This window comes from Perca flavescens, chromosome 7, assembly GCF_004354835.1.
Source record: "Perca flavescens isolate YP-PL-M2 chromosome 7, PFLA_1.0, whole genome shotgun sequence".
NCBI classification, from domain to species: Eukaryota; Metazoa; Chordata; class Actinopteri; order Perciformes; family Percidae; genus Perca; species Perca flavescens.
Window position 1 is genome coordinate 32,473,370 of NC_041337.1, and position 26,469 is coordinate 32,499,838.

At 42.3% G+C, this 26,469-nt stretch overlaps 1 protein-coding gene across 8 annotated transcripts in view; it reads right to left on the minus strand.

Moving 5' to 3' along the window:
* Nucleotides 1–275: 275 nt before the first annotated feature.
* Nucleotides 276–26,469, minus strand: part of myt1b (myelin transcription factor 1b) — a 129,287-nt gene continuing 103,093 nt past the window's right edge. For 6 of the 8 annotated variants that reach the window (XM_028582828.1, XM_028582827.1, XM_028582829.1 and 3 more), the window contains 17 exons: nucleotides 24,630–25,880; nucleotides 22,330–22,464; nucleotides 21,247–21,337; nucleotides 20,879–20,995; nucleotides 16,756–16,970; nucleotides 16,115–16,302; nucleotides 12,354–12,608; nucleotides 11,540–11,694; nucleotides 10,329–10,391; nucleotides 9,360–9,428; nucleotides 8,779–8,841; nucleotides 8,278–8,358; nucleotides 7,396–7,617; nucleotides 6,981–7,072; nucleotides 6,118–6,221; nucleotides 3,060–3,203; nucleotides 276–1,127 (listed from right to left, as the gene is read on the minus strand). In XM_028582828.1, the coding sequence (XP_028438629.1) occupies nucleotides 984–1,127; nucleotides 3,060–3,203; nucleotides 6,118–6,221; nucleotides 6,981–7,072; nucleotides 7,396–7,617; nucleotides 8,278–8,358; nucleotides 8,779–8,841; nucleotides 9,360–9,428; nucleotides 10,329–10,391; nucleotides 11,540–11,694; nucleotides 12,354–12,608; nucleotides 16,115–16,302; nucleotides 16,756–16,970; nucleotides 20,879–20,995; nucleotides 21,247–21,337; nucleotides 22,330–22,464; nucleotides 24,630–25,880 (3,389 nt within the window). In that variant the 3' untranslated portion in view covers nucleotides 276–983. The remainder of the gene's footprint in view (nucleotides 1,128–3,059; nucleotides 3,204–6,117; nucleotides 6,222–6,980; nucleotides 7,073–7,395; nucleotides 7,618–8,277; nucleotides 8,359–8,778; nucleotides 8,842–9,359; nucleotides 9,429–10,328; nucleotides 10,392–11,539; nucleotides 11,695–12,353; nucleotides 12,609–16,114; nucleotides 16,303–16,755; nucleotides 16,971–20,878; nucleotides 20,996–21,246; nucleotides 21,338–22,329; nucleotides 22,465–24,629; nucleotides 25,881–26,469) is intronic. The other 2 variants (XM_028582832.1, XM_028582833.1) reach the window with 2 other exon arrangements.

Sequence of the window (26,469 nt, forward strand, 5' to 3'; positions counted from 1 at the left end):
ATTCATTGAAATGAAGTGCAATTCCTATGTTGATAAATACTATTCATATGACTAACTGAATTTGAAATGTGTGCACACTATTACTATTATCATTTCAGTTAAAAAAAAAAGTAATAAAAGGATTCATTTGCTTCTTTTTAAATCATGATATCAGCTGTCCCATGAAAAATAAACAACCTACACTGTTCCTGGATCTGTCTCGTGAACTTGCTTGAAGAGAATTCCCCCCCCCCCCAAACTGAGTCAACATTGCGCTGTTGACATCTTTTGCCGCAGTAATACCACAAAGCAAACACAAATTCAGTGTAGCGCTTGCGTCATAATGCCGAGGTGTGTGTGTGTGTGTGTGTGGCCGTGAATCAGAGAGCTTCTGGAGTCGGTGAACGCACACACACACACACACAAACACACACACACACACAACACACACACACAGGACACACACACAGACTGTCCTGTGCAATCCCGCGTTTGCGTTCCTTCCGTGTTTCAGTTTATATGAAGCGTGAAACCCCTCTCCAAAAACAGTTAAGGACACAAAAGAGAGACAACAGGTAAACAATACAGCATATTAAAAAAAAAAAAAAAAAAAAAAACCCAGATACTGTTTCTAGTAACATTATTCTTCTTTTCCATCCATTCTGACTGAAGGATCTGGTTTCCTCCTCCTAATCCCAGCAGCAGCATGGTGTGGATTTTGGTCCGCGTCACTTTTTCTTCAAACAGAGTGCTCCCTGGGTTGATCTTTTTTTTTTTTTTTTTTTTTTGTTTTTTAAAGTTGCCGTTTATTTGAATAACCTGAATTCCCTTTTTTTTATGTTTTTGAATCCATCCATAGTTTTGAATCGTACTTCAAAATATTGTAGAGTACTTCAACATCTCTCCCCCTTCATCTCCCCCCGTCCCTCCGTATCCACCTCCGTCACGCTCCAGCCAGCGCTTCGGGACAGTTTGCATTCTGTGTGTTAAGTGTGTGTCGAGCCTCAGACTTTGATGCCTTTCACAGCTTTGTTGATGCTCTCCAGCAGAGCTTTGTTCTCGGGGCTCTGGAAGCAGTCCTTGTTGGTGTACATGTCGGTCAGGGTGCTCACGTAGCTGTCGAAGTTCTGCTCCGTGATTGGCCCCTGCTGTGGTACAAACAACAACCAATCTCAGCTAAGAAAAAGAAGGGGAAACCAACGGCCATGTGCCAGTCAACACACGAGATTCAACCCACCTCCAAACAAAATACATTACGGGCCCTATTTTAACGATCTAAGCGCACGGCATGAAGCGCATGGAGCAGGTGCGTTTAGGGCGGTTCCAAATCCACTTTTGCTAGTTTGACGGTGGAAAATAGGGTCTGTGTGCCGGGCGCATGGTTCAAAAGGGTTGTACTTAGCTTCTTCAATATTTCAACATGCAATAAACCAATCAGAGAGTCATTCCCTTTAAACTAGAGGTGTGAATCTTTACCAATCTCCCGATTTGATTACGATTATCATGTCAGCGATTCCATTCGATATCTCGATGCATCACGATGCGTCAAATACATTTTTCTATTAAAGCCATGTAGGATATTTAATTTGTAGCTTTTCAAGCATCAAAAACCAAACATTCTGCCGTGCTCTAATACTAAATCAATTGGATGCATAAAACTATACAGCACTGAGCACATGGCACTTCCTGAATGTGCAAAACATACCAGAATATGTAAACAGAAATAATCGATTATGAGCCTGCCGATTATCGATGCAGCATCGTCCATGTCCACAATTCGATGCATCGATTATTTGATTCATTTCAACACCTCTACTTTAAACGCCAGGCGTGTTTGTATCTTGGCGCATTGCTATTATGATTTGCATCGTAATATTTTCATTTGTTATCTTTTGCATGTTTGTGTGCTGCTGCGCTTCCCTGTGTATGCGCGCTCTGCATAAGTCTAGGCGCATTTTACTAATGCGCTGCTAAAATAACATGAAATGCTGCGCTATTGGTTTTTCTTCAACTGCGTCGGTCTTAAACTACCAAAGACACTTGCGTCGGGCTTTGCGCTGCGCCGCGCTGCGCTGCGCCGGGTGCAGATAGGGCCCTGAATCACATGTGTCAAACTCAAGGCCCACGGGCCAACTCCAGCCCCTTGCAAATGTTGATCCGTCCTGCATATCAATATAAGTTCACAATATATTTTAGCCTGCCTGGATGCCCGCCAAACTAAAACTGTAATTACAGTATGTGACACTCAAAGCAGAATCTTAGCAGATTTGCCGACATTTACATTTTGAGATTCCCACACAAGCGGTCAGTTTGCATATTCAGGCCTGTGAAACAGTTTAGCTTGATTTGCTGAACTCTATGATGGCTAATGAACTTTTTTTGCTGACTTTTTGGGGGCTTTATGTCGACCAAACTGTAAGTGAGAAGGTTATATGATACGAGCAACGATACAGTCAAAGATATTTGACTTTTTCGATTAAATGAAAGCATGTCAATAAACTCTACGTGTCTGGCCCTTGATGTTATTCTCATTTTCCAGGTGCGGCCCTTAGTGAAGTTGAGTTTGACACCCCCTGCATTAACACTCTGAGGACGAAAGACGCACCGGCGCGTCCAAACGTGGTGGACAAAACTCCTACCCAAAAAGCGATATTACAAAATTTCATTTTAGACATTTATTTACTATTTTAATCATATATAACCTAATACTTTTGTAAACTCACTTCAAGCACGGAAACAATTCGTAAAACACGTCATAAGTTAGGTTTGTTTTTAAAAAGAGATTTGAGGAATTTCAAAAAGCCAATCACAGTTTTCGCATTAGTGCCAAATTCTCTCTTTATACATTGCTCTAGAAAAAAATTGGGCATCACTGTACGGAAAGCTGAGTTTGCTGAGTTGTGAACATTTTGATATGAAACACGTGGGGCTCGGTTATATGCAAATACCTTAAAAAGGTAAATTTAAGAAGAACACCTGTGTGTGTGTGTGTGTGTGTGTGTGTGTGTGTGTGTGTTTGTATGTGCATACGTGCGTGCGTGCGTGCGTGCGTGCGTGCGTGCGTGCGTACAACAACTCACCATGTGTGGCAGGCGTACATTAGCCAGGCTGCGGATCAGAGCGCGGCTGAGACCAGACAGCTCCATGAACAGAGCCTCGTTCTGCTCCTCGATCAGCTTGTTCTCGTGCTCAATGCTCTTCAGGTTCATCTCCATGGAGGAGATCTGGAACACACAGCAACACAATGTCTACAATGGTACCACTGTAGGCACAAGGTGGTCTTTTATCTGCGACTGGAAAATAACATTTGAAGTAATTCTATTGTTAACTACTTCTATAGAAATCCCCAAACCAACAATCTATTGATCAAACTAAGCGGGATTCTTATTCTTATTCATGTTTAATATGTTTGTTTGTGTATGTCCCAGTGTTATAACTTAAGTCATCTTTGCTCAAGTCCTAAGTTAGTCTCAAGTCATTTGGTCCAAGTCTCGAGTTATTTTTTGGGGGCAGGTCAAGTCAAGTCATCCCATCAATCACATGTTGCCATAGCAAAGAGTTTGACTGACAGCCAGTTATCCAATCATGATTCACAGATTGCGCTGCTGCAAAACATACTTGTTGGTTAGACAACAACCTGACAACATTAAATTAGATTATTTTATATTTAACAGCTAACATTCAAACTTATGAATACATGCGAGTCATCATGCCTCAAGTCAAGTCTTGAGTCATTAACGTACAAGTCGAGTCTCAAGTCATTTATTTTTTGGCAAGCCAAGTCATCAAAATGGTGACTCGAGTCTACTCGAGTCCAAGTCACCAAGTCTCAAGTCCACTTCTCTGGTATGTATGCACCAATCACCAAGGTTAATTCCACGTAGGGTAACTACTATGGCAATAAATTCCTTTCTGATTCTAAGTGTTGTGTGTGTGTTTTACAGCCAGGTGTGTCTTCTCCCCCTGTGTCACAGAGCTCCATTGTTGTTAAAAACACATCAATGAGCCACACTGTTGCCCTGGCTGACATGTTCCTTCATTACCTTGAACACACACACTAGTTTATTTGGACTCAATCCCACATACACCGTCGTGCTGCTGCGAAAACTAACTAGAGCACTAAATGTGGATTCATCCGCCACAGAAAATAGTCCTTGGCAAAAGCACAATAATTTCCTCCTGTTTGAGTAATGTTTGCTAAAACCTACAGTGGACAGCTGTTATACAGGGATATCATTTTGCCTTTTTTCTTCAAAATGAAGTATATTTGTGAGCCGTTTTCTTTATAGATTTACATCTTTAGGGCGGGCTGAGATCAACAGAAAAGCTGTGGTATAAATATATTAAAACATATTGAGGTTGCAGTCACTGTTGGCAATAACAAAATATACAATATCACCTGCCTTCTGCTTTAAAGTGAGCTTATCTAACTTTTGCTAAACAGCGGCCACTGTTGCCACAAATGGTTATTATAACAGGATAATGGTAAATGTTAAATTGTAGCAGTGACAGTAGCATAAATAGATTTATAGAATTATCAGCTAATTGCCTGTATAACTTCAGTTAAAAAACGGTATTTACCTTAGGCTTACCAAAATTAGCCACTGTAAACTACTGTTCATACCAGCAAAAAACTTGAGTTTGTGAAATCAATCAAGGTTTGGGTTCTATTGCTTATGTATTAAACTTGTCATTGGTAATAGAAAGGTTGTTATTTCTTCCTTTAAAGGCTTCATAACTGGTCTGAATGACTTTAACATAACATAAATAAGTTTTACCGCTTTGTATTTGTAATATGTCAACAATATACCAAATGTCAAATGTTCCTCAACAGGCTCAAATGACTGAATCAACTACTCTGAGTCTCACATATGACTCAGTACTTCTGTCCTGTCACATGTTCAGTAGTCTTGCATTGCCAGACCTATCTCCACAGCGCTGCAAAGGAAGGTCTGGCAACAGGAGCATACACCCCTGGATAGAGAGCCGAAGTGACACGCCCCTTCCGGTGGACCTCATGGGACCTAAACTCAAAAAAAATATGAATGGTAGTGAACGGGGAGCGATATTACGAATCCCTGACCAATCCCCTAACCCTAACCTTAACCACTCGAGGTGAAATGCCTAACCCCAACCAATCGAGCTGCTTCGTAGGGCGGGTCTTGGCGTGGCCATAGTGGGATTCGTAATTTTGCGAACGGGGAGAGGCAAATTATTTTTTGATCCCGTTTGAATTGAGCCATGGATTACAAATATGATGTTCGTCCATTTAAAAGATAAGTTTTCAACCGAAGAAAGTCTCAGTTAGCCGTAGGTTTGTCATAGTACCACTTAGTTTTGTGTGAAACCGTTCAGTGAACTACATCTCCCGTCTCACACAATCTACCCATAGACTGTTAAGTCTATGAATCTACCTCACCTAGCTTGATGATCGGCTTGCTCGCTAACTAGCTAGCTTAGCTCTGTTAAACAACACATGTAACGTTATCTTAACTGCTGTGTTTTATCCAGTGAAGTGTTTTCATCAGATAAGTAAAAGAACAAGCGAGATCCTCTGCTCATTAGAGTAACGTTACATCCCCGGTACGATACACAGAGACATCGTAGCTTCAGCGAGACGTCATCCATGTGTGTGTAGTCTTTCTAATTACGTATTTTCACAGTCTTATACTTCAACAGTTTAACAATAAACTGACACTTTCTTCGGTTGAAAAATTATCTTTTAAATTGACGAACATCATATTTGTAATCCATGGCTCAATTCAAATGGGATCAAAAAATAAGTATTATCTCTCCATTTGACCCTCGTTCATATTTTTTCGAAAGATAGGTCCCATTGGCCAGAAGTAGAAGGGCGTGACTTCAGCTCTCTATAGAACAAGTCAGGGATGGTTTGCATTTCTTTAAACCAATCACAATCGTCTTGGGCGGTGCTAAGCTCCGGACACAGCAATGGTGCCTCTGCAAAATAGTCTCAGAAAGGAACTTGTTTTTTGTGAAACATTTGCACCCCGATAAAAGAAAACGCCAGATACAATATTAACTAAGAACTACGCTGTAAATGAGCTGCTGTCGTCGATATAGACTACACGTTCGGTGATTTATAGCCTAAAATAAAACAAAAGTAGAAACACACACCTGAGTCTGCAGGTTGACCATGTCAGCCTCCATTTCATTGTTGGATTCATTGAGGTCGTTAATCTCTTTGTTGAGCTGCTTGATGTCCTCATCGTTGTCCAAAACTAAAGGAAGAGACATAGATACATTAGAATAGAAAAGAATGGTGTCTGGTCTGGTCATGTTTCAGTTGCCCAAAGCATTTTTTATTTGATATCTTTTCTATTTTGGTATAAAGAGTATATCAGTTTAGGCTAAATCATGTTGTATAATGCAGTGGTGAAATGTAACTAAGTACATTTACTCAAGTACTGTACTTAAGTATGAATGTGAGGTACTTGTACTTTACTTGAGTCTATTCTTTTCGTGCCACTTTCTACTTCTACTCCACTACATTTCAGAGAGAAATATTCTACTTTTTACTCCACTACATTAATCTGACAGTTTAGTTACTTTACATGTAGTTTATAAAATACAATGTTTTATTATAAATTAAACTACCCAACAACATATAGGCCTACAAGTCCAGCTGAAATGAATGGCCGATTAAACACTTGGTTAGTTTCCCGTTTCTAAAATGTGAGGATTTTTCTTCATTGAGTACTTTTACTTTTAATACTTAAGGTACATTTTCCTGATGATACTTACATACTTTTCCTTAAGTAATATTTTCAATGCAGGGCTTTTACTTTTGCTTAAGTAAAGGATCTGAATACTTCTCCCACCACTGGTATTAAGTTTCCTAACCCTCCGTGTGTGGCTGGAATTGGTTCTGTAACCGACTCAACATTCTCTGCTTTAACAAAAGGATTTGTGCCTTTGTCACAAACAGGCCCGCACACAAATGTATTTATAGATTTTTTTTTTTCTTCACCACATCTTACCATCACTGGCCCTGAACTTGGTGCTCAGGTAGTCCTCTGAGGGGTACTTGGCCTTCTTCTTTGGGAACAAGGCTCTGGGGCACCCTGAGAGGCTGGAGACACACAAAGGGGGGGTCTGCACTATTTTTTTTTTGTGACTAACATTTCTTTTTAACCAGCATACAAAACATACAACTGGCAAAATGAACATATCACCCCGCATCCCCCCTTCCCTTTGTCATCCCCTCCCACCCTAACAAAAATCCAGAAAAGATGACACAATATTCAATACACAATTATTTTTTTGTATTGCCATACAACAAAATAATAACAAAATAGACAATAAACCAAATAAACATGTTCATGTTGCGAGATGTATGTTTTGTATTTTGTTAAAAAAAAAAGAAGAAAAAATAAACAACTTTGTGCTTCTTACCTGCGGTGTGTGAGGAAGCTTCCGTTCGCATGTCCCGAGCCGTCACAGCCTGGGGTGGGACAGGTAGGCCCCTCTGTCTTGAAGGCCTTCCAGTTGAAGGGTGTGCCGTTCAGGTGACCCTCCTTCTGTCTGCGCGCCGCCAGCGGACACCCGTAGGCGCTACGGTGTGTGGCGTACTTCCCACTGATGTGACCCAAACTGTCGCAGCCCGGCACTGGGCATCTGCAGGGAGCAGAGGAAAGGAGGAAAACAAGAAGAAGAAAAAGGAGGAGAGTTTTGCAAGCAAGAGGAGGAGAAGAGGAAGAAGAAGAAGAAGTGTTGAAGCCAGGCAGCAGGGAAAGAAATGAAGAGAGTGAGAAGGCACAACGGTTAGACAAGGAGAATCCAAACATCTAAACTGTAGAGAATGTTGAGAATATTATAATAGATATTTATGTTATATACTTTCTCTACTGGGCTAAATTTAATTTCATACATCTGTTTTTTATGCAATGGATAATATTATTGATGCATGAGCTATTAATGTTCAGCACATGCTGCTATCAACATGCCGTTAAATTAACAGTTTTGTGTGCAAATGCAATATGAAGCCTTATGTATTTCTCATGTATTGACAATCTATTGACTATCTACGACACTCTACCATGAACTACATTCAGAATCAGTATCTGCAGTAAGTGTATTTTCCCATCAGTGAGGGCCTGATTGTTTGATTCAATTTAGGGGGCAGGTCACTACCTCTGCATGTGATTCACAGTGACTTTCCTCTTTCTCTCTCTCTCTCTTTCTCTCTCTCTCTCTGTCTTTCTTTTTTTATTGCATTTTACTTTTACCGTCAGTCTCGCTAAAAGAAGACATTATGGCTTTCTGAGCGGTACGAACTTTAAAAGCTCGGAGTCCTCCTGGTTGTCCTTGGTAGGAGTTTTAATTCCACTTTTCTTGGCACGCGGGCACCCAGAGAGACTGAAAACAGAAAGTATGGAGTTGATAACATAGGCTTGAAAAAAGGTCTGGTGAAGTGATTGCTTAGTAAAGGGAGAGCACATTATCAGGAAGAATAATTTTACAGAGGTTGTTCAACCAAATTACAAACCAAATCAACTCAAAGCGCCTAATATGGCCGAAAATGGGACCATTGAAAGGTGTGGAAATGTGTGAGTATGTGATCCTTGTCTATTTCTACCATGAACTGTCACTAGGCCTCTCTGACTGACTGTGTGTGTGTGTGTGTGTGTGTGTGTGTGTGTGTGTGTGTGTGTGTGTGTGTGTGTGTGTGTGTGTGTGTGTGTGTGTGTCTGTGTCTGTGTGTCTGTGTCTGTGTGTCTGTGTGTCCATGTGTGCGTATGCGTTTTTGTGTGTGCATTTGTGTTTTTCGTTTGTTACCTTCTGTGGGAGGAGTAGTTTCCCGTGATGTGACCCGAGCCGTCACATCCTAGTGTGGGGCATCTAGGAAAGGGCAGAGCAATGTTTCACACTTAATACAAGGTCAGCAGAGAAGAAAAAAAAAAAAAAAAACAGCATCGATGTTTCGGAGTGAAGTGTCTTCAAGACAACGGCATTATGCAGATGAGAGAAATGGTTCTCGCTTATTCGTTTTGCTCGATTTCTTATTCCCTCTTGCGAGCGATGTCTGTTTTAAAGTCATTCTTTTGAGCCTTCTTTGCCATTTAAATACTTCTTGTATCGGGGCTGTGAAAAAGCCTACTTTCTAGTAAAGAGCTATGACAATTTCATTTCAAATTTACATGAAGTGATTGAAGTGAAAGCGAGCATAGTCCAAGCCAGTAAAAAAAAAGAAAAAAAAAACCCTGCCATGCCAGATGCAGCAGAGGCAGCGGAGGCAGCAGCCAGCAACAAAAGATAAGTTAACGTCAGCAGAATGAAGCATTGTGGCGTTGGACGGTGTCAGTAGCAGTGCATTGAAGTGGCAGTGAAAAGGCAGTGAAGGTGTAGAGCAGACATACTTGAGTTCAGGGGTGTGGGCCGCCATGAGGGACCGAAGGCTCTTATCAGCGAGAGGACACCCAGACAGACTGAGAGAGAAAGGAGAAAGAGCGAAGGACAGGCAGAAGAAGAGAAGGACGGAAAGAAAGCGGAGAAAAGCCAGTGTGGGAGGATTGAAAAGGGAGAGAGGGAGAAGGACGTGAGCGAAGGGGAAATCAAGAATGCAAGGCATACCAAGGTCATTTAGGAAGAAGAGGACAGACGGCAAGAAGTAAATTACTGATGCATATCAAAGTCAATGACCGTCTTTGCTTTCCCGGGCTCACGCTACATTATTGCCTCTGGCATGTCAGGATCAAATAAAATATTTGAATTAGTCGTGGTGCAACCCGCTTTGGACTGGGGGGTGCAGAGTGGGCGGCAGATGAGTCTCAACAGAGCTAACATTTCATATAAGCAGTGGTGGAAGAAGTATTCAGATCCTTTACTTCAGCGAAAGTACTAATACCACACTGTAAAACTACAAGTGAAGGTCCTGCATTGAAAATGTTACTTGAGTAAAAGTATGTAAGTATCACCAGGAAAATGTACTTAAAGTATTGAAAGTAAAAGTACTCAATGCAGAAAAATCCTCACAATTTTAGAAAGTGGAAACGATCCAAACAGTTGTGTGTTTAATTGTCTTATCATTTCAGCTGGACTTGTAGGCCGTTATATTGTTGGGTAGTTTAATTTATAATAAAACATTGTATTTTATAAAATACATGTGTTTTGTGTGCAAAAATCTTTAGCTGCCAGACTAATGTGGCGGAGTAGAAGTAGAAAGTGGCATGAAAAGAAAAGAAAAGACTCAAGTAAAGTGCAATTACCTCAAATTTGTACTCAAGTACAGTACTTGAGTAAATGTACTTAGTCACATTCCACCACTGCATATAAGACTTTATATACTGTATATATATCGCCCAAAATAAGTCCGCAATGGTGCATACCTGCGATGGGACGCATAGTTTCCGGTGATGTGACCACTGCCATCACAACCTGGTGTAGGGCAGCTGGAGAGGACGAGAAACAGAGAGAAACAGAGATGTTAGTAACACCTGAAACGGGCCAGTACTCACCAGTACTGAGTACCGACACCTCGGATTTTTGTCCACATGAGTACCCTTACTTGTTATTGTTATTATCAGTATTATTAATAGGCTGGTATATATACCAAAATAGGCTATATATCATGATTATTAGTATTGGGAAACACCAAGCAATTCTATGTAAAATCAGACATTCAGATATCTCGACAGCTATTGGATGGCCTGCCATAAAATTTGATACAGACGTACCATTTAGGATCAATTGTAATACTGTTGCTGATCCCTTCACTATTTTTTTTAAAGATAATTTTTTGGGCATTTTTAGGCCTTTATTTCCACAGGACAAACAAAGACATGAAAGGGGAGAGAGGGGGGGAATGACATGCAGCAAAGGGCCGCAGATCCGTGGACGCTGCGTCGATATATGTGCGCCTGCTCTACCAACCGAGCTAACCCGGCCACCTGACTCCTTTTACTGTTAATCTAGCGCCATCATCAGGGTTGGTTGATGACCAAAAACCTGCAAAACTATTGACACTCCCATCAGCCTCAGGCTACATCTACACTAAAAAAAAACAAATATCTTGCTGTGTTTACGCCTCTCCTCCACTCTACTGCGGCGTTTCCGAGCCCCTAAAACGGAGAGATTTGGAAAAACCGCTGCCCCAGTTTTGGATTGAAAACTCTGGGGTTGCGTTGTAGTCTGGACGGGCAGAAAAGGAGACCTTTGGAAACGATGACGCACGTCAATCAGTCCTATCCTATTCTCGTTGACACTGGCATGCGAATGCCCAGGGTATTGGGAATATTCATGTGATTTGCATTGTCAGACTTGTTAATATGGAACGGGATAAGTTCTGCTACTGGAGCTAAAACTCTTGTGTGGACGGAGTTCGTTTCTGTCTCAAAACGCTGCTTAAAAAAAGAAACCGGAGTAGTGTGGATGTAGCCTCATCCTCAGTACTTTGTGTTTAGTGCTGATTAGAAAATGTATGCATGATAAACACACTAAACTAAGTTGATGAACATGTTAGAGGTTATACCTGCAAATATCAGCATGTTAGCATTTAGCTCAAAGCGCAACAGCCTCACAGAGTCTCTTTGTGACTTACGAGAGCAGGTCTTTCTTGCTATCCTTGGGCTGGAACTTGACTTTGAAGCTTGGAGTCGTAACCTCTCCCGGGTACTTCCTGTCTTCCAGACAGTCCTGCATCATGTCACAGTCCTCTGCGTCCGACGAGACAAACGACTGGCCTGTGTGCTCCATCTGAAAGGACAATAAAAACAGATGAGCACAAAAAAACGCCTTGGTAATTCCTCTGTGATTCTTTTTTATTCTTTAAATTGTGTTGTTGTGTGGATTGTATTGACTTTTTATTTTTATTTTTTACCATTTTTGAGTGATGGCTTTCTTGTAATAGTTTACACATCGTTTGTATACACGCAACGAAACTTCGGAAACCACCATGTGCACACAAGTCGCTCACTCTGATCCCTTTTCTGTTATTTTTTTTTTTTTTTTTTAACAAATGATGTTTCCAAATGCAGTGTCCTCATAAAAAATTCACACTCAAAGCCCTTAATATTTCTTTTGAAAAAGTTCAAAGGAGTAAAAAAAATTTGCATATGCCAAAGTCAGGATGGTGCAATGCACCTGACACACCACCTCTGTTACACAGTGCAATGTTTTAACTGTACGGTAACTCTCGCATTTCAGTGAAATAAATGAATAATAGAAAGCGGAAAAAGGGGACAGGAAAAGAGACAAAGTGATGTAAACAAGTAAGAGTTTCTCATTCAAAAAGCTTAGGGGGGATTTTAGTCTGTTGTTATTTATGTTGCAATGCTTCCTCTGTGACTATTATCACAGGAAACACTGCGTGTTTGGAGGTATGTACTTTGTTTGCTCCGTCTAATTGTACCGACCTCGTCCATTTCCTCCTCCCTTTGGCGGTTGGGTTTGGTGTAATCCAGAGGTCCCTCCCACTCCTCCTGCTTGTAGGCGTTTAGGTTCGGTGACGTCATCCCGCTGCTTCCACCGTGATGGAGTGAGGAAGAGGAGGAGGAAGGGTCCGGGGACCGAACCCCGGGGCTGGTGCCGGACAGACTGCCCTCTCGTTTAATGGGCTTCTTCATACTCAGGTCCAGGGTGCCGTTCTCGTCCACCTCAATGTTTATTTCCTGGAGAACACAGGAGACACTCGGGACTGAGGCCGCATCACAACATCAGCAGCAGCTTTCCATACAACCAATGATCAAATAACTCCATAGTTAAGCGTGATTTATGGTTCTGCGGAGGCTCCACGCAGAGCTGTCGCCGTGGCCTGCGTAAGTAGCCTGAAGTTTACACTTGTGCGTTGGTGTGTGCGTTGATCTCTTTAAGAGAATAGCAGGGCCGGCATGTGTGTGTGAGTGGGTGGGGGGGTGTGGTAGAGTGAGTGAGAGAGTGACGGTGATTAGCTTCGGAGCGAGTAGCGCCCCATTTACAAAGGCTTAGTCCTTGTCATAGCGGCCGCAGGTTCAACTTCGACCTGCGGCCCTTTGCTGCATGTCATTCCCCCTCTCTCTCCCCTTTCACATCTTCAGCTGTCCTATATAATAAAGGCCTAAAATGCTCAAAAAATAGTCTTAAAAAAAATAAAAGTGATAAAAGGCCTTTAGTTAACAGGGCAAGACGCATATCGGCTTGATACTTCCTCAGGGTGTGGTGACACAAAGAGTGTCTTGCCCTGTTAATTAAAGGCCTTTTATCACTATTTAGAACCAACCTTGAGTGCCTGGACATATGACTTTTTTTAATAGTAATTCTTACTCCTTTCCGTGTACTTTATTCCCTTCCATAATGGTGGTTAAAAGGATACCTGAAGCGCTCCTGCCACTTTTTTCTTTTAAAAAAAATAAGACAATATGAAATAAATAATCATATGAACACATAAAGTAAAATATATAAATGAACCAATACTTTATTTCAAATAATTTCATAAAAAAATCTTAAATTATATATATTATGGAGAGGAAATCGGTTTTCGGTTCATTATGGCAACAGCTAGCTAGCTAGGTAGCTCACTTCTATTGGCTAGGAGTCCCAAAGATAAAGACTCATTGGGTCTGTACACTGTATTTACTTTTCTTTTATTTAACACTGAAAACCATGGTGCTCCAAATGTAGCTGGTAACTGGGAGAAAATGAATAGAGAAAATGTGCTAACTAATACATAAGTATTCTCAAATACAAATGAGTAATGCAGTCTCCTCTGGTGCACTTGGTGTATATGAGAGGCAGTACTGCATAATGATGACTGTGATTATTGAATTACCCTCTTGAGCGGATTCAGTCGCAGCGGTACACATTCATTGACATACCGTCATATAATCCAAACTTGCATTCAGGGAGGGATATAGAGTCAGCTTAAACTAAACTTCCATGTGGTGAAATGATTGATTTGTTCCTGTTTTCGCCCATCCACCTTCATTTGCTTGTAAAATTGCACTCAACCTTGTACCAAACAAGCATTAATACAGCCATACAGCTGTGGGATTAGGGCTGAACGATTAATCGTTTTCAAATCAATATCGCGATTTGAAAGAATGAAATTAGCTAATGGTGAAGACCGCGATTAATTAATGTGCAATGTCTAGTTGGATGTTTGGGTGTAACATTTGGTTTACCATTTTCTATTCCTCTTTTTATTATTATATTTACATTTTTTTTCATAAGTCATAAATAAATGATGGAATAATGTTACATATCACAGATTGTTTACAGAAATGTCCTATTTTCATTTCAAACTACTTTATTTAACATGATCGGAGGAGGTGCAGCGTGTAGATGCTGCTATTAAACTGAGACATATCAGACCTTTCAGTTTACAGGAAAGTACTGATATTTACTAGATTATTTATTTATTGGAATTGTTTTTTTTATTATTATAACTTTAGCTTTTGTGATAAATGTTCTGTGTTTGACTGTTCAATGTGAAAAACACGTATTGCTGGCAATTCATATCTATGTTCTCATCCTTGCATAAGAATAGAGAACGGTTTTGATGGTGTCTCATGTTATAATGATCCATGACATGTTTTATCTGTTACACAGTGAATATTGAAGAAAAAAAAAAAACGCAAATTGGATCGTAATCGCAATATTTGGTGGGAAAAATCGCAATTACATTGTTTCCCCAAATCGTTCAGCCATAATTGTGATGCACTTTTTCAGAGCGCTACATGTTTGAGTGCTTGATCGCTTAAGCATGCTAGTAATGATATCTAATGTAGTCGGGTAATACTTTGCCAACAGCACCAACCCCAGTTCATCTCTCCATGCTCTATTATAGTGCTGGCAGGTGAACAGAAACAGAGGGGTGAGATGAGCCGTGTTTTCACTATTCATCTAAAATGGCGCTCGTACGGGCTGGTCAAGGGCCAGAAAAATCAAAGGGGTTAGGAGAAGAGAGAAAAACGGGAACAGTTCCCAGAAATATCCCTGGTTGATGAGCTCACTGTTCCAGTGTTTCAATATTGGATTTCAACTGGCTCCGACTCTGATTCCAGATCAGTCCCAGGTTGATCTGCGCCGTTAACACTGCGCAGGCTAAGGCCTGCTCTTGGATCGGCGCCTCGCACGAACAACACCTCCCTCTGCTGTGCTGCCAGAGATGTTAATCTTCTTTTTATCTTTATAAAACCATGTCAGGAAATCGAAAAAATGATGAAGCAGTCACTTTCTCTCCTCTGTGAGGCAAAAAGGCTTTTAAAAATCACAATATGGGGGAAGTGGTGCTCCAATTACACCTCCTGTGCACAGGGTGGGGAACGAGGGAGTGAGTAAGAGATAGGGCGAATAGACAGACAGAGAAACACAGAGACTTGCATAGGGAGGAAGAGAGGAAGAGAGAAGAGAGTAAAAAAGGAGAAAAGAGTGGCGGGGGTTTAGAAAGGGTGGAAGATCCGTCCGGCAGATAATGAAAAAAGGCTACCTGGTGGCAAAGTAATCCAGGGAACTGGCAGTCAGCCAAATTCAATAACAACTTGAAAAGTGTGTGGGATGGAGGGATGAAAGCATAAAAGAGGACGAAGAGGTGATGCAACTTCATCTCAACACCATCCTGTAAGCCAATGCCTCCTGATGATATATTCATGCAGAGTTGATGGGGAAGGGGGGGGGGGGGAGACAAAAAAATGAGCAAAAGACAGCAGAGGAGAGGAGAGGAAAACCCATTTGCTACCCACTACTGTGCTAAGAAGAGAAGAACGGGGTAACACTTTTGTAACAATGACATCACCCATAAACAACTTATTCATCGCATATTTGTAATTTTATCTTTGGATCCCCCTAAGACCCATTCCATCAAAAAGTGTACAACAATTCACAGCTGTGTGTGAGATAACTCTCTCATTACCTCACACATTACAATGTTGCACCATTATGCTACTTGCACACTAGTTACTTCATCTATCTTTTGCTATCTTATTTTATTTTATCTTATTGTTTATCTTATTTGTTATTTCTTGTTTTTTTTCTGTATGTGTGGGAGTGAGTATGTGTGTATGTCCTTTGTATATATCTAATTAGGCGATGAAGGGCATTTTTTCCCCATACTGTCTTTTTTTTTTTTAATTGCAATCCTTAATCAGTGCTAATTAACATGGAATGAAGACATATATGTGGATAATTATGGTCTGCTTACCTTGTTTGGGGGTTTGGTGCTGAGGTTCTCAGGTTTCTCCCAGCAGCGTGTAGACAGGTTCAGGATGGCAGTGGCAGCCATGTGAGCGGCCTCGGCATCATGGGAGTAGTCGTAGGCCAGGGAGGAGCTCTTCCCGTAACCATGGAGACTGAGGCTGGGTGACGGGGACTTGGGGAACGAGGGCTTAGCTGTAGGTGGACGCAAAGTCAACTTCAGATCAGATGATCATAAAAGTAGGATACATAGACACAAAAAGGCGTACTGTACACATATGTCCTTGCGTGGATCACCGCTTTAAATGCTGGGTGTGGTAATTAAAACTAATAAAATAATAAAAAAAGAAAAAGACAAAAAAGTAAGACATAATAAAAGAAAAGGGGGGAAAAATCTGATTTTTTTTTTTTGTTGGGAGAGAGCATCTGCATTACACAAATCTTAGCGGGGCTTTAAAGGAACAGTTTAGAGAGTTAAGAAAGACAGTTAAGAAATGTTATTTTCTTTCTTGCTGAGGGAGAAGATTGAGAACCCTCTCATGTCTGTACGCTGCATATGAAGCTAGAGCCGGCAGCTGATTAGCTTAGCATAAAGAAACAGCGCGCCTTTGTCATTCGTATAAAAAGCAGCTAGCGGTCCTCTCTTACTTTTGAAGGCTTTGGGTGACGTTTCGCTGGTGGGCATCTTTGGAGCGAGCATGCGCTTCCCGAACACTTGAGCGTCGAAGGCCGCATAATCGAAGGACACCTTGGAGTACTTCTCCAGCTCCTTGGCCAGGTTGGCGCGAGGCGTGGCGGGCGCCATGTTGGGCCGGTAGCTGCCATACTGGGGCACCTCCAGCTGCTTCACAAAGCACATGGGCCTGTGAGGAGGAAAGGGAGAGTTAGAGGATGTCAGAGTAGGGCTGGGTTTGGGGCATGGGGGGGGTGTTAACAGGGAGGCAGGGGATGGGGAATAAGACAAAATAAAAGAGAAAGTAGAATAGAATAAGACAAGGAGAGATGGGATATAAAAGAGGATTGACGCAGTAAAGAGTTGCACGATCGACACACAAAAAACAATTAAAGAGAGGGGGAAAAAAGAGAATGAGAGAGGAAGGTAGAGTGACATAGAGAGAGAGTAAAGATAGGGGCAACAGTGTACTTAGCAGGAGTGCAGCAGGATTAAAAGCTCTCTTATCAGCAGAGGGCACATTTGCATGTTGTACAGCATGGAATTTATGAGCTTTAAGCCCTCTCGTTTTCCTGGAGAGCCTGGGCTTTTGTCAGACCTGTTGGCGTAAATCCACTGATAGACCGGGGTTAGAAGGCAGAAGGGCGGCAGACGAGAAAAAGAAGAGAGGAGGAGGAGGAAAGAAAGAAGAAGGAGTGGTGAAAGAGGGAGGCTCCAAAGCCCTCCACCCCCTTTGGCCCAGCACGTTTTTCTTCTCTCACTTCTGCCTTCTGTACCACTGATGTATCACAGTCTCTGGTCTCCGACCATATGCCCATTAATAAGCTCCAGTACATGACCTGGCCTGTAGTCACACTGCTGTCGGGGTGGCCTCCACGCTGTGGCACACCAATAATACATGCTTGCATCTTAATTCCATGCTTACTTCAGTCCCTTAACACTGCCTACAATAGTCTATAGATTTATTCTCCGCTGCCCCTACAGAACACACCATTGTGAAATGTACCCTCAACTGTCCTGGCTGACCCTACCAGATAGAAGGCGTTTTCATTGGTTACAATTTATTTTTAAATGTACTTATATGGACTATCCTTCTTATTTAAAACAATATCTAATCTTATTTAGCTCATTTTATAACTTGCGACACAATAACCAAATTTATTTTCTCATTCCTCGAATTAATAAAGAAATAGGAAAATATGCATTTCAACATAAAGCACCTTATGAGTGGAATAACCTTCCAATTTCAATTCGCTCTTTGACTTCCTTTCCAATGAAATCTATTTTAAGCATGATGCATTAACTCCTTACATTTATGTGTGCATACGTGGTTACTGGTGTCTAGATGTGTGTTTCGGTACATATATATATTTCACGTGTTTACTTTGTTGAGGGATGAGTGAGCAACCTTTGAAGAGTCTTGTGTGTGTGTATGTCTTGTTTGTATGAGTTATATATTATATATTTTTGCTTTTGCTCTTACCATTTTCGTAAAGTAAGTTGTTTTTTTATTGTTGTTGTTTTGTTTGTTTGTTTTTTCTTGTGTTTGACTGCTACTGGAAGGTCAGTGTCTATTTCTGTACCCGGACTCGAGGACCCCCTCGAAAACGAGATGGTTCATCTCAAGGGGTTATTCCTCCGCAATAAATAAATGGCAAATATAATATATAATATAATATATAATACTTGTGTTTAACTAATTCCGTGCTAGTCTCGCATTGCCAGACCTTCCTCCACAGCGCATTCTGGGATGGGAGTGGAACATGCTCTGGTTTATTGGCATTTCTTTAAACCAATCCCAATCGTCTTGGGCGGCGCTAAGGGCCAGACACAATGATGGTGACTCTGCAAAATAGCCTCAGGAAGGAACTTGTTTTGGTGGAACACGTGTATGTTCAAAAGTTGTTTTAGTCGTGTGAGAGAAAACTCAGATTGGACAGATAGTCTAGCTAGCTGTCTGGATTTACCCTGCAGAGATCTGAGGAGCAGTTACCCATAGTCCTCAGAAATCCACCGGAGTTTAGAATGTCAACACAAAGAAAGCGGAAAGTGACGGACATTTGGCCGTAAATAAGGGACATCCTGCGGAATCTCCGGCGGCACCTGAACAACCCTGGCAATGAAACGTCGTCGATATACACTAATTCCATGCTTACTTTAAATGTTTAATTTGTAGATTTACGGACATTTGTAATTACTCATACTATTTTATTCTTCTCTTCCTTAGATGAGATTCCTTCTATAGAGCCCCAGGGGGGGTTCTTGATCTCACCTACACAACCTTTCTTGTATTTTTCTTTTCTTTTTGTGTTTCTGTTGTCTTGATTTTAATGTGCATATAAATACATAAATAAAAAATCTTAGGCAATCCAAAGCAGTATTTTCATGACAGCAAAAAAAAAACAAAAGAAAACTTTCTACCACTGATCACAGGGGATTTTTCCCCCCTTTTTATCTATGCAACATGGATTCCATTAGAACATGGATTGCATGAGGAAATTCTTCAGCCCTGTACATAACAGACAACCAAGCTCATTTTAATAACAATCTGAGGAGGAAAAACAAAGCAAGCCTTATTATGTTTTAATCCTCAATGCTTTGTCCAACCACTGATGAGGTTTTCCTCAAGGAAAGCAATTATTTTTTCCCTATCCCCCCGCATGGCCCCTGTAACTTGCATAATTAGCTTATCGGCTGCATTATTAATTAAAATACCAACGAGGAAGAGCGCGGACTTAGCATAATACCAGTGTCTGGTTTGTGTTAATTATCATTCTTCTGGCCGTGATCGCGGTGTCTGACCGGTTCAGGGAGATGAATGGGGATAGAGAGAGCTCAGTGTTTGAGGTGACAGTAATGATTGAACCGCACTCAACGCCTCTCGCTATACTGAGCCATTCACAAACCAGCTTCACCTCTCGCAAGGGGCACTAACACCAACCAAGGTCTTTCTCTGTGCCTCTCAGTAGTAAAGTAGCTAACCTTGAGAGGGACTCAACTGTGCCGAGCTTGGACTGGAGGAGACAGCTTTCAAGTTTGTGAAAGGTTCACTATGCCCGGTCTGGGCTTTGACACGATAGATCTTGTCCTTCACCTTCATCTACATTCATCTATGGCAGGGGTCTTCAAGGTTTTTTAAACCAAGGACCCCCTAACTGAAAGAGAGATGGAGCAGGGATCCCATACTACATTTATTGTATAAAATTAAGTTGCATATTAAACTGGGCCTACAATAACGTGTGGGCGGCCTGAAGCCTTTACACAATACTTTTTTTGCATAGACAGGTGAAGATCTCTGATCTATGGAGCCTCAAAAACCAGTGGTGGAATGTTGGAATGGTGGAATTGTACTCGAATGTACTGACATAGTCCCCCGCATATGACATCAAGGGTCTGTCAAAACTTTCATTCATAATTGTCAATACCATCCCGAATCACGCGAAATACGGTAGGTCATTTTGCGGGGGAATTTTGACTTGAGAAATTACAGACATGGCAGATTCGCACAGGATTAAGATCACAGACGACCTCCGCAATTATTCCTATAATTACTAGAAGGCCCCAGGTAATACTAGTCCCGTGGGCTCAAGACTTATTTCCATTGTGGTTCTTACTGAAGAGAAATACCTTCTACCTTCTATTGTTCAAATGGTCCCACTCAACGTTTTATCATAACGGTTGCAGCCCTGAAATTGGTACATGTTAATTGATAAACTGGCACTGAGTCCGTTACCATGAATATACTCAACTCCAGTTAACAGCTAACACTGCAGGTACAGTAATGGTAGATCATCTTATGGAGATAGGCATATGTTGTTTGCAAATAGATAATTAGCACAGAAGGAGGTACAGGACATTTTGATGGGGGGAAGGAATAAAGGGCAAGTATAAAGCTTTATATTTCTCTTTCCATTTTAATGATGTAATTAACAGTATTATTACTTCATGTATTCTGTTATATTTTTGATACGTCTGATAAGCTTTGCTGTTTTTTGCCGGCATTTGGGCTCCATACTTATCTAATAACAAGGCAGAAATGTAAAAAGAGCTATGTGAAATGACTTAAGTGTGTGATTGGATACTTCTGTGATCACCCACCTTAACACTCTGTCGTTGGGACTTCCTTTGAGGTGCTCGCCGCCTGGCTGAGAGAGAAGCTGCTTATCGTGGCCCTTGGACAGCTTCTCTGCAGCAGCAATGGGGCATCCAGAAAGACTGGAGGGATGGCGGAGAAGACAAAAAGATGAATATCAAAAGGAGAGCGTGCTGCTGACCGTGTAAATCTGCATCACACTGATGTGGACTGACACATTCGCTGTCCTGCATATATGAATATGTGAGCTTGCAAATGCACAAAGGGAACTGCGTGCCCTGCGCAGAACACTCTCATCTGCAGAAACACAAACACACTCAAAACACAAATACAGATTGACACAGATACTATAATGCAATGTGTGTATGAATACCTGCGATGTGTGTTACGGTTGCTGTTAACATGGCCCTGACCGGTACAGCCGGGGGTTGGACACTTCAGCACATTCTCATGCATGGCCAGAACTGAGGAGAAGACAACATACACACACACAAACACAATCACAGGGTCATTAAAAAAAATCCATACTTTTTAAAAAACTCTTTCAAAACCATAAATACAGCAATATGAGATAAACCTTAATCAGAGAAAAGCAGGGAACTGGGCATTTAATGGACCTGTAGTCATGGCTACAGACTCTTTACAATCACATGGAGAGATGGGGCCAAGCAGAAAACACACTATTACTTTGATCCCTATCTGCATAGTTTTAGAGAACCAAGTCAGTGAACCAAATCCAATCATCTCTGTAGAATTTCGGTAGACTGTTAACCCTATTTACCCAGAAGCGGATCCAGATGTTGTAGACATTCGGGGCTCAGCCCAAACCTACAGGGGGTCTGGGGGCATGCTTGTTTTACCATGTACAGCAGATATATGCACTATTTTTCAAGCTGTTTGATAATAGAATGCCTAATAATCATTGGGAAAGACATGATCCTGTAGAGCCTACATCCTCTGTTTGTATCTAATTGTTCTCCAACTGTCTTCATCATTCTGAAACCAGCAAACCCAACAAATGATGAGGATGAATTTTCACTCCTGCCACCTAAAAAGAGGCAAGAATTGTCTGATGTTACTATTTCTAAGTTAAATAACATAGGTAGGGTAGGAATTTGGCGTAAACAGCATTACTCATCTTGAAACCCATTTTTGTTTTACTGTGCTGGAGTAGAGTTCACAGAAAGCACCTGTTTTTAGCTGTCAATTTTCTATTTTGGTTGTTTGTATTCTCTAGCAGCAGTATGTCAAATGGTGAAGAGTGAATGATATTTAACAGCGACTGAGTTCTGATCAGAACATGAACTCATCACGATTAAACTGGTATTACAGTACTTGATGTCCAACTCCACAGTAAGGAGAGCTGGTGGGTTTCTATCACTGTCAGAATGCCCTTAGCTGTCACTTTTCTTCTCTCCCTGCTTTTTTTTCTTTTAAACAGCTGAAGAACACTCACTCTCCGGGGGGATCCTGTCCTTGTGCGGACAGCCTGACAGGCTGCGGTGGTGGGGGTAAAGACCAGTGACGTGACCCGTCCCATCACACCCAGGGGTGGGACACTTGATCTCCCTCTTCTCTGGCCTACTGCTCTCTGGATAGAGTAAGATAGGATGAGGAGAGGAGAGGAGAGGAGAGGAGAGGAGAGGAGAGGAGAGGAGAGGAGAGGAGAGGAGAGGAGAGAATGAAAGAAGGAGAGGCGAAGGAGAGATAAGATGATAGGGGAAGGTGGGTTGAAGGAGGAGGACAAAAGCAAGTGGATAATGCCATCAGACAGTCTGCTTGGCTGAGCGTGAAATCTAGACATATTTCAGACAACTGTACAAAAGCGACACCATCTGTATCTGCTCCAAATGTCTCATGTATCTCTTTAAATGCAAAAGTTGTTTCGTGCATTAGTTTAAATGTGATTTATGTGTTTTTTCTAAATGCTTCCTAGGCAGAAATCCAATAAAAGAAAGTCAACCCAAATAGGGTTGACCTAGTTATCCTGTGATGCCCCCCCACCGCTACATTTGTCAGACATTTTCAAGGATGATCTCGGACAAAACAACACCTGGAAATACATCAGGACAAAATCACGCCACTAGAGCTGGGAGATTTGAAGACAATCGCATATCACAACATTTTTTACCCAATTCATCGATATTGGGGCAATATTGTAAGGTTGGCTATTGGTGCTTTCACAAAATATTTACACAATGAGTGGTTAAAGACAAATAATAGACAGCTAGAACAGTCTGGTAAGTTCAGAAAATGACATCACTTTACTGTAATGCAGCTTTTAAAACAAAAACCCAACTCTGTGTCATAGTATGATATCCAAAATTTAAGACGATACCTAGCCTCATATGTCGATATAATATTGATATATTGCCCAGCCCTACAGGCCATTACAATGTAGACATAATTAAAGATGCCTACTCCTCCCTGCTGCTACTAGAGTTAGGCGAGCCAGTATCGGTGGCACTGGAGAGAGAAAAACGGAGCAAGAGGACGGCGCGATGCTCTATTGGCCTTCAAATTGAATGTTAACGCGACATGCATCTCCTAATTAGTGTTGAGCAGAACAGGAACGCCACCACGGGAGGGAGTGGAGGCCAAGGAGAGGGCAGCACTGCCAGGCATGTAATCACACTACTGCAATACTGCGGGCACCGTGCCAACTGTGAAATGCAAGGCCCGAACACATGCAGCATGTAAACAAACACTCCACCGCTGACTGGGGAACAACCTGCACTCCTCCTTTCTCTTTCTCTCTAACATGTTGTCATCTCTCTCTCTCTCTCTCTCTCTCTCTCTCTCTCTCTCTCTCACTGTTGTCCCTTTTCACCCTCTCTTCGAGCACTTCCTCTCTACTCTTCAAGTCTATTCAGCTGGAACCAGTTCATTCATATCACAATGGAGAAGGGCGGATCGAAACAGAGCTCTGTGACTCATCGCTCTTTATTTGGTACACTGTGTTTGTTTGTTCGCTCTGCTCCCAGAATTAATTTCAGAACATCATTTGGTGCTCACTCAAATGCATGGCTCAATCAGTTTGGCGAACCATACAGGTGGTTTCATGTGTTTTTGGCCGATTGGTTACAAATGCGAGTTTACGAATCGCCATTTGTTCAAAGTTTACAATACACTTTTGTGTGGGTTTTCTTTCGAGGAAACCATTGTTTTCCATCCATGTCATTATGGAACAAAAATAAACTTTCCAAAATTGTGAAACCTTCTTGAGATAGGTACTCCATCACACTTTAAATGTGTCAGTGCAACGTCGTGATCACATGCTAATGCAGTAATGAGCAGGGAAAGAGGTGAATATACTCTATGCTCTCACTCATTGCTATGACATTGAAACTTTCTCCGTTTGCCTCTGCTTCCAGTCTTTATGCTAAGCTAAGCTAATTGTCTTACAGCTCTAGCTTCACATTTAGCACACGAGACGGGTACCAATCCTCTCATCTAATTCTTGGTTAAAAAATAAATAAAAAAATAAAAGCAAATAAGCATATTTCCCAAAATAAAGAAGATTTTCTGCCTTTGATGCATGAAAAAGCCAATTCACTCTTTTTTGTATTGCTTCCTGGTTTGTCCTCCTGAATTTGCAGAGCACTATCAAATGATGCAAACGTAGCTTGAAAAAAAAGACATAAATAAAAGGACTAAATGTTCCTGATGTATTGCCTACATAAGCAACTTTCGTGTCTCAGTCAGTACATGTTGTAGCACTAACCCCCTTTCTTTAGTTGCTCCACTCTGCCCTACCTTTGCTGAAGTAGCTCTTGCGGATGACGTCCAGGTGCTTGGGCCTGTCATCCATGGTGAAGTATCGCTGGTGGTGGATATCTGGGGCGCGGAGCAGCTCTCTGGGCCCGGCCGGCTTCACCTGCTCTGCCTTCAGGGCGATGGCTTGCTCCAGCAGGCCCAGGTTCCCTCGGGTAATGTCAAACATCTCGGACTCGTCCGTCACCGTGGAGCGCTGCGACAGGCTGTCTTCGTCGTCGCGCTCGTCGTCCCCGTCCACGTCGTCAAAGTCCCTCTCCTCGGACCTGTCTGATCGCACCTCGATGATGTCAGGAGAGGCGGAGGACGCGGCTTTGTGGATTTTATAGTTCTCGCCTCGGAGGCTGGTTATGTATTCCTCCAGCGGACTGGCCCTGTGAGAGCCGTAGCTTAAAGGAGGGCTGGCCTTGTAGTTTTGAAGCGGGCTAGGTTTATGAGAGTCATATTTGTTGAGCGGACTGGCTCTGTTGGTGTTGTAGTTCTCGAGGGGACTGGCCCTGTGTGAGTTGTAGTCCTCCAGAGGACTGGCCCTGTGGTCTCCAGCCATGATGTGTGTTCCCTGAGCTGCGGCGGTGCTGGTGCTGGTGATGGTGCGGATGGCAGTTGGCGCGTCAGAAATGGGCAGAATGTGATTCACCTCCCTGTGGTCCTCTTCATCTCCGTCCTCATCCTCCTCTTCTTCTGCTGGAGTGCCCAGCCTTTGCTGTGCTGGCGCTGCCATCTCTTCCTCCTCCTCCTCCTCTTCTTCCTCTTCTTCCTTGTTCTGTTCATGGCGGACATCTTCGGGCAGATATTGGTGGTTCTCCTGGATCACAAGGTTGCTCCTTTCTGGGCACTCTTTTTCATCTTCTACCTCCTCCTCCTCCTCCTCCTCCTCCTCCAACTCCTCTTCCTCCACTTCAGCTGCCTCCTTCTGCAGAACAGATGACTCTTCCAGTACTTGAACTCTGCGTGCCACCTCCTCCTCCTCCTCCTCCTCCTCTTGCCCCTCATTCATGTCCCCCTCCTGCTCGTCCTTTACTTCTTCACCCCGCTCCGCTGCCACGGCGACATCCTCCTCCGTCTCCACAGCAACAGGCTGCTGAACGGCCACAGTTGGAGCACTGCTGTCGGAGACTCGGCCGAGGTGGAGGAGAGAGTTGGCCACCTCTTCGGTGCACTGGGAGTGAGACTGACACTTCTTGGGTGCAGGCGGCGCTGCTCCGAGCTCAGGCTCGATGATCACACACTCCTCTGTGGGAACAGAGATGAAGAAGTCAGAGCTGTGACACGGACAAAAAGGTGAGTCATGCAGTGAGCTAAAAGCTATTGTTAGCAATATCTTTATCACCACTGGCATCACCTTCCTGCCTGCTAAGTCATTCTCTGTGATATAAAAACACCGGCTGGGACAGAGTGTCTAGATGTAAAGAAGCTAGAAGAAGCAAAAAAAAACTCACTCACATAGTCCCCTAGTGGTCATTAGAAGGAATGGAAACTCAGCTCCTGTAATATTAGTAGTCTGGCTCAACAGGTGTACATTTCTGGGACAAAACCAGACATCCCTTCCCTCTCGCTATGTCCGCTGTCGGGGGTTAGCGCCAGTGTTGTAGTACTCGAGACCGGTCTTGGTCTTTAGACCGATCTCAAGACCACTTTTTGAAGGTCTTTTTGAAATTTTTTCCTCTTGAATGAAGAGGTCTCTGGATTTTATTTCAAGACGGATCAAGACCACAACAGCAGGGATATTTGTATGTGTTAACATCATTACTGGGATTGGATGTAAAAGTTCCTGCTTCAAATGCAACCAATAACTTGACTCATTTCTAATTTGAAATTTGTT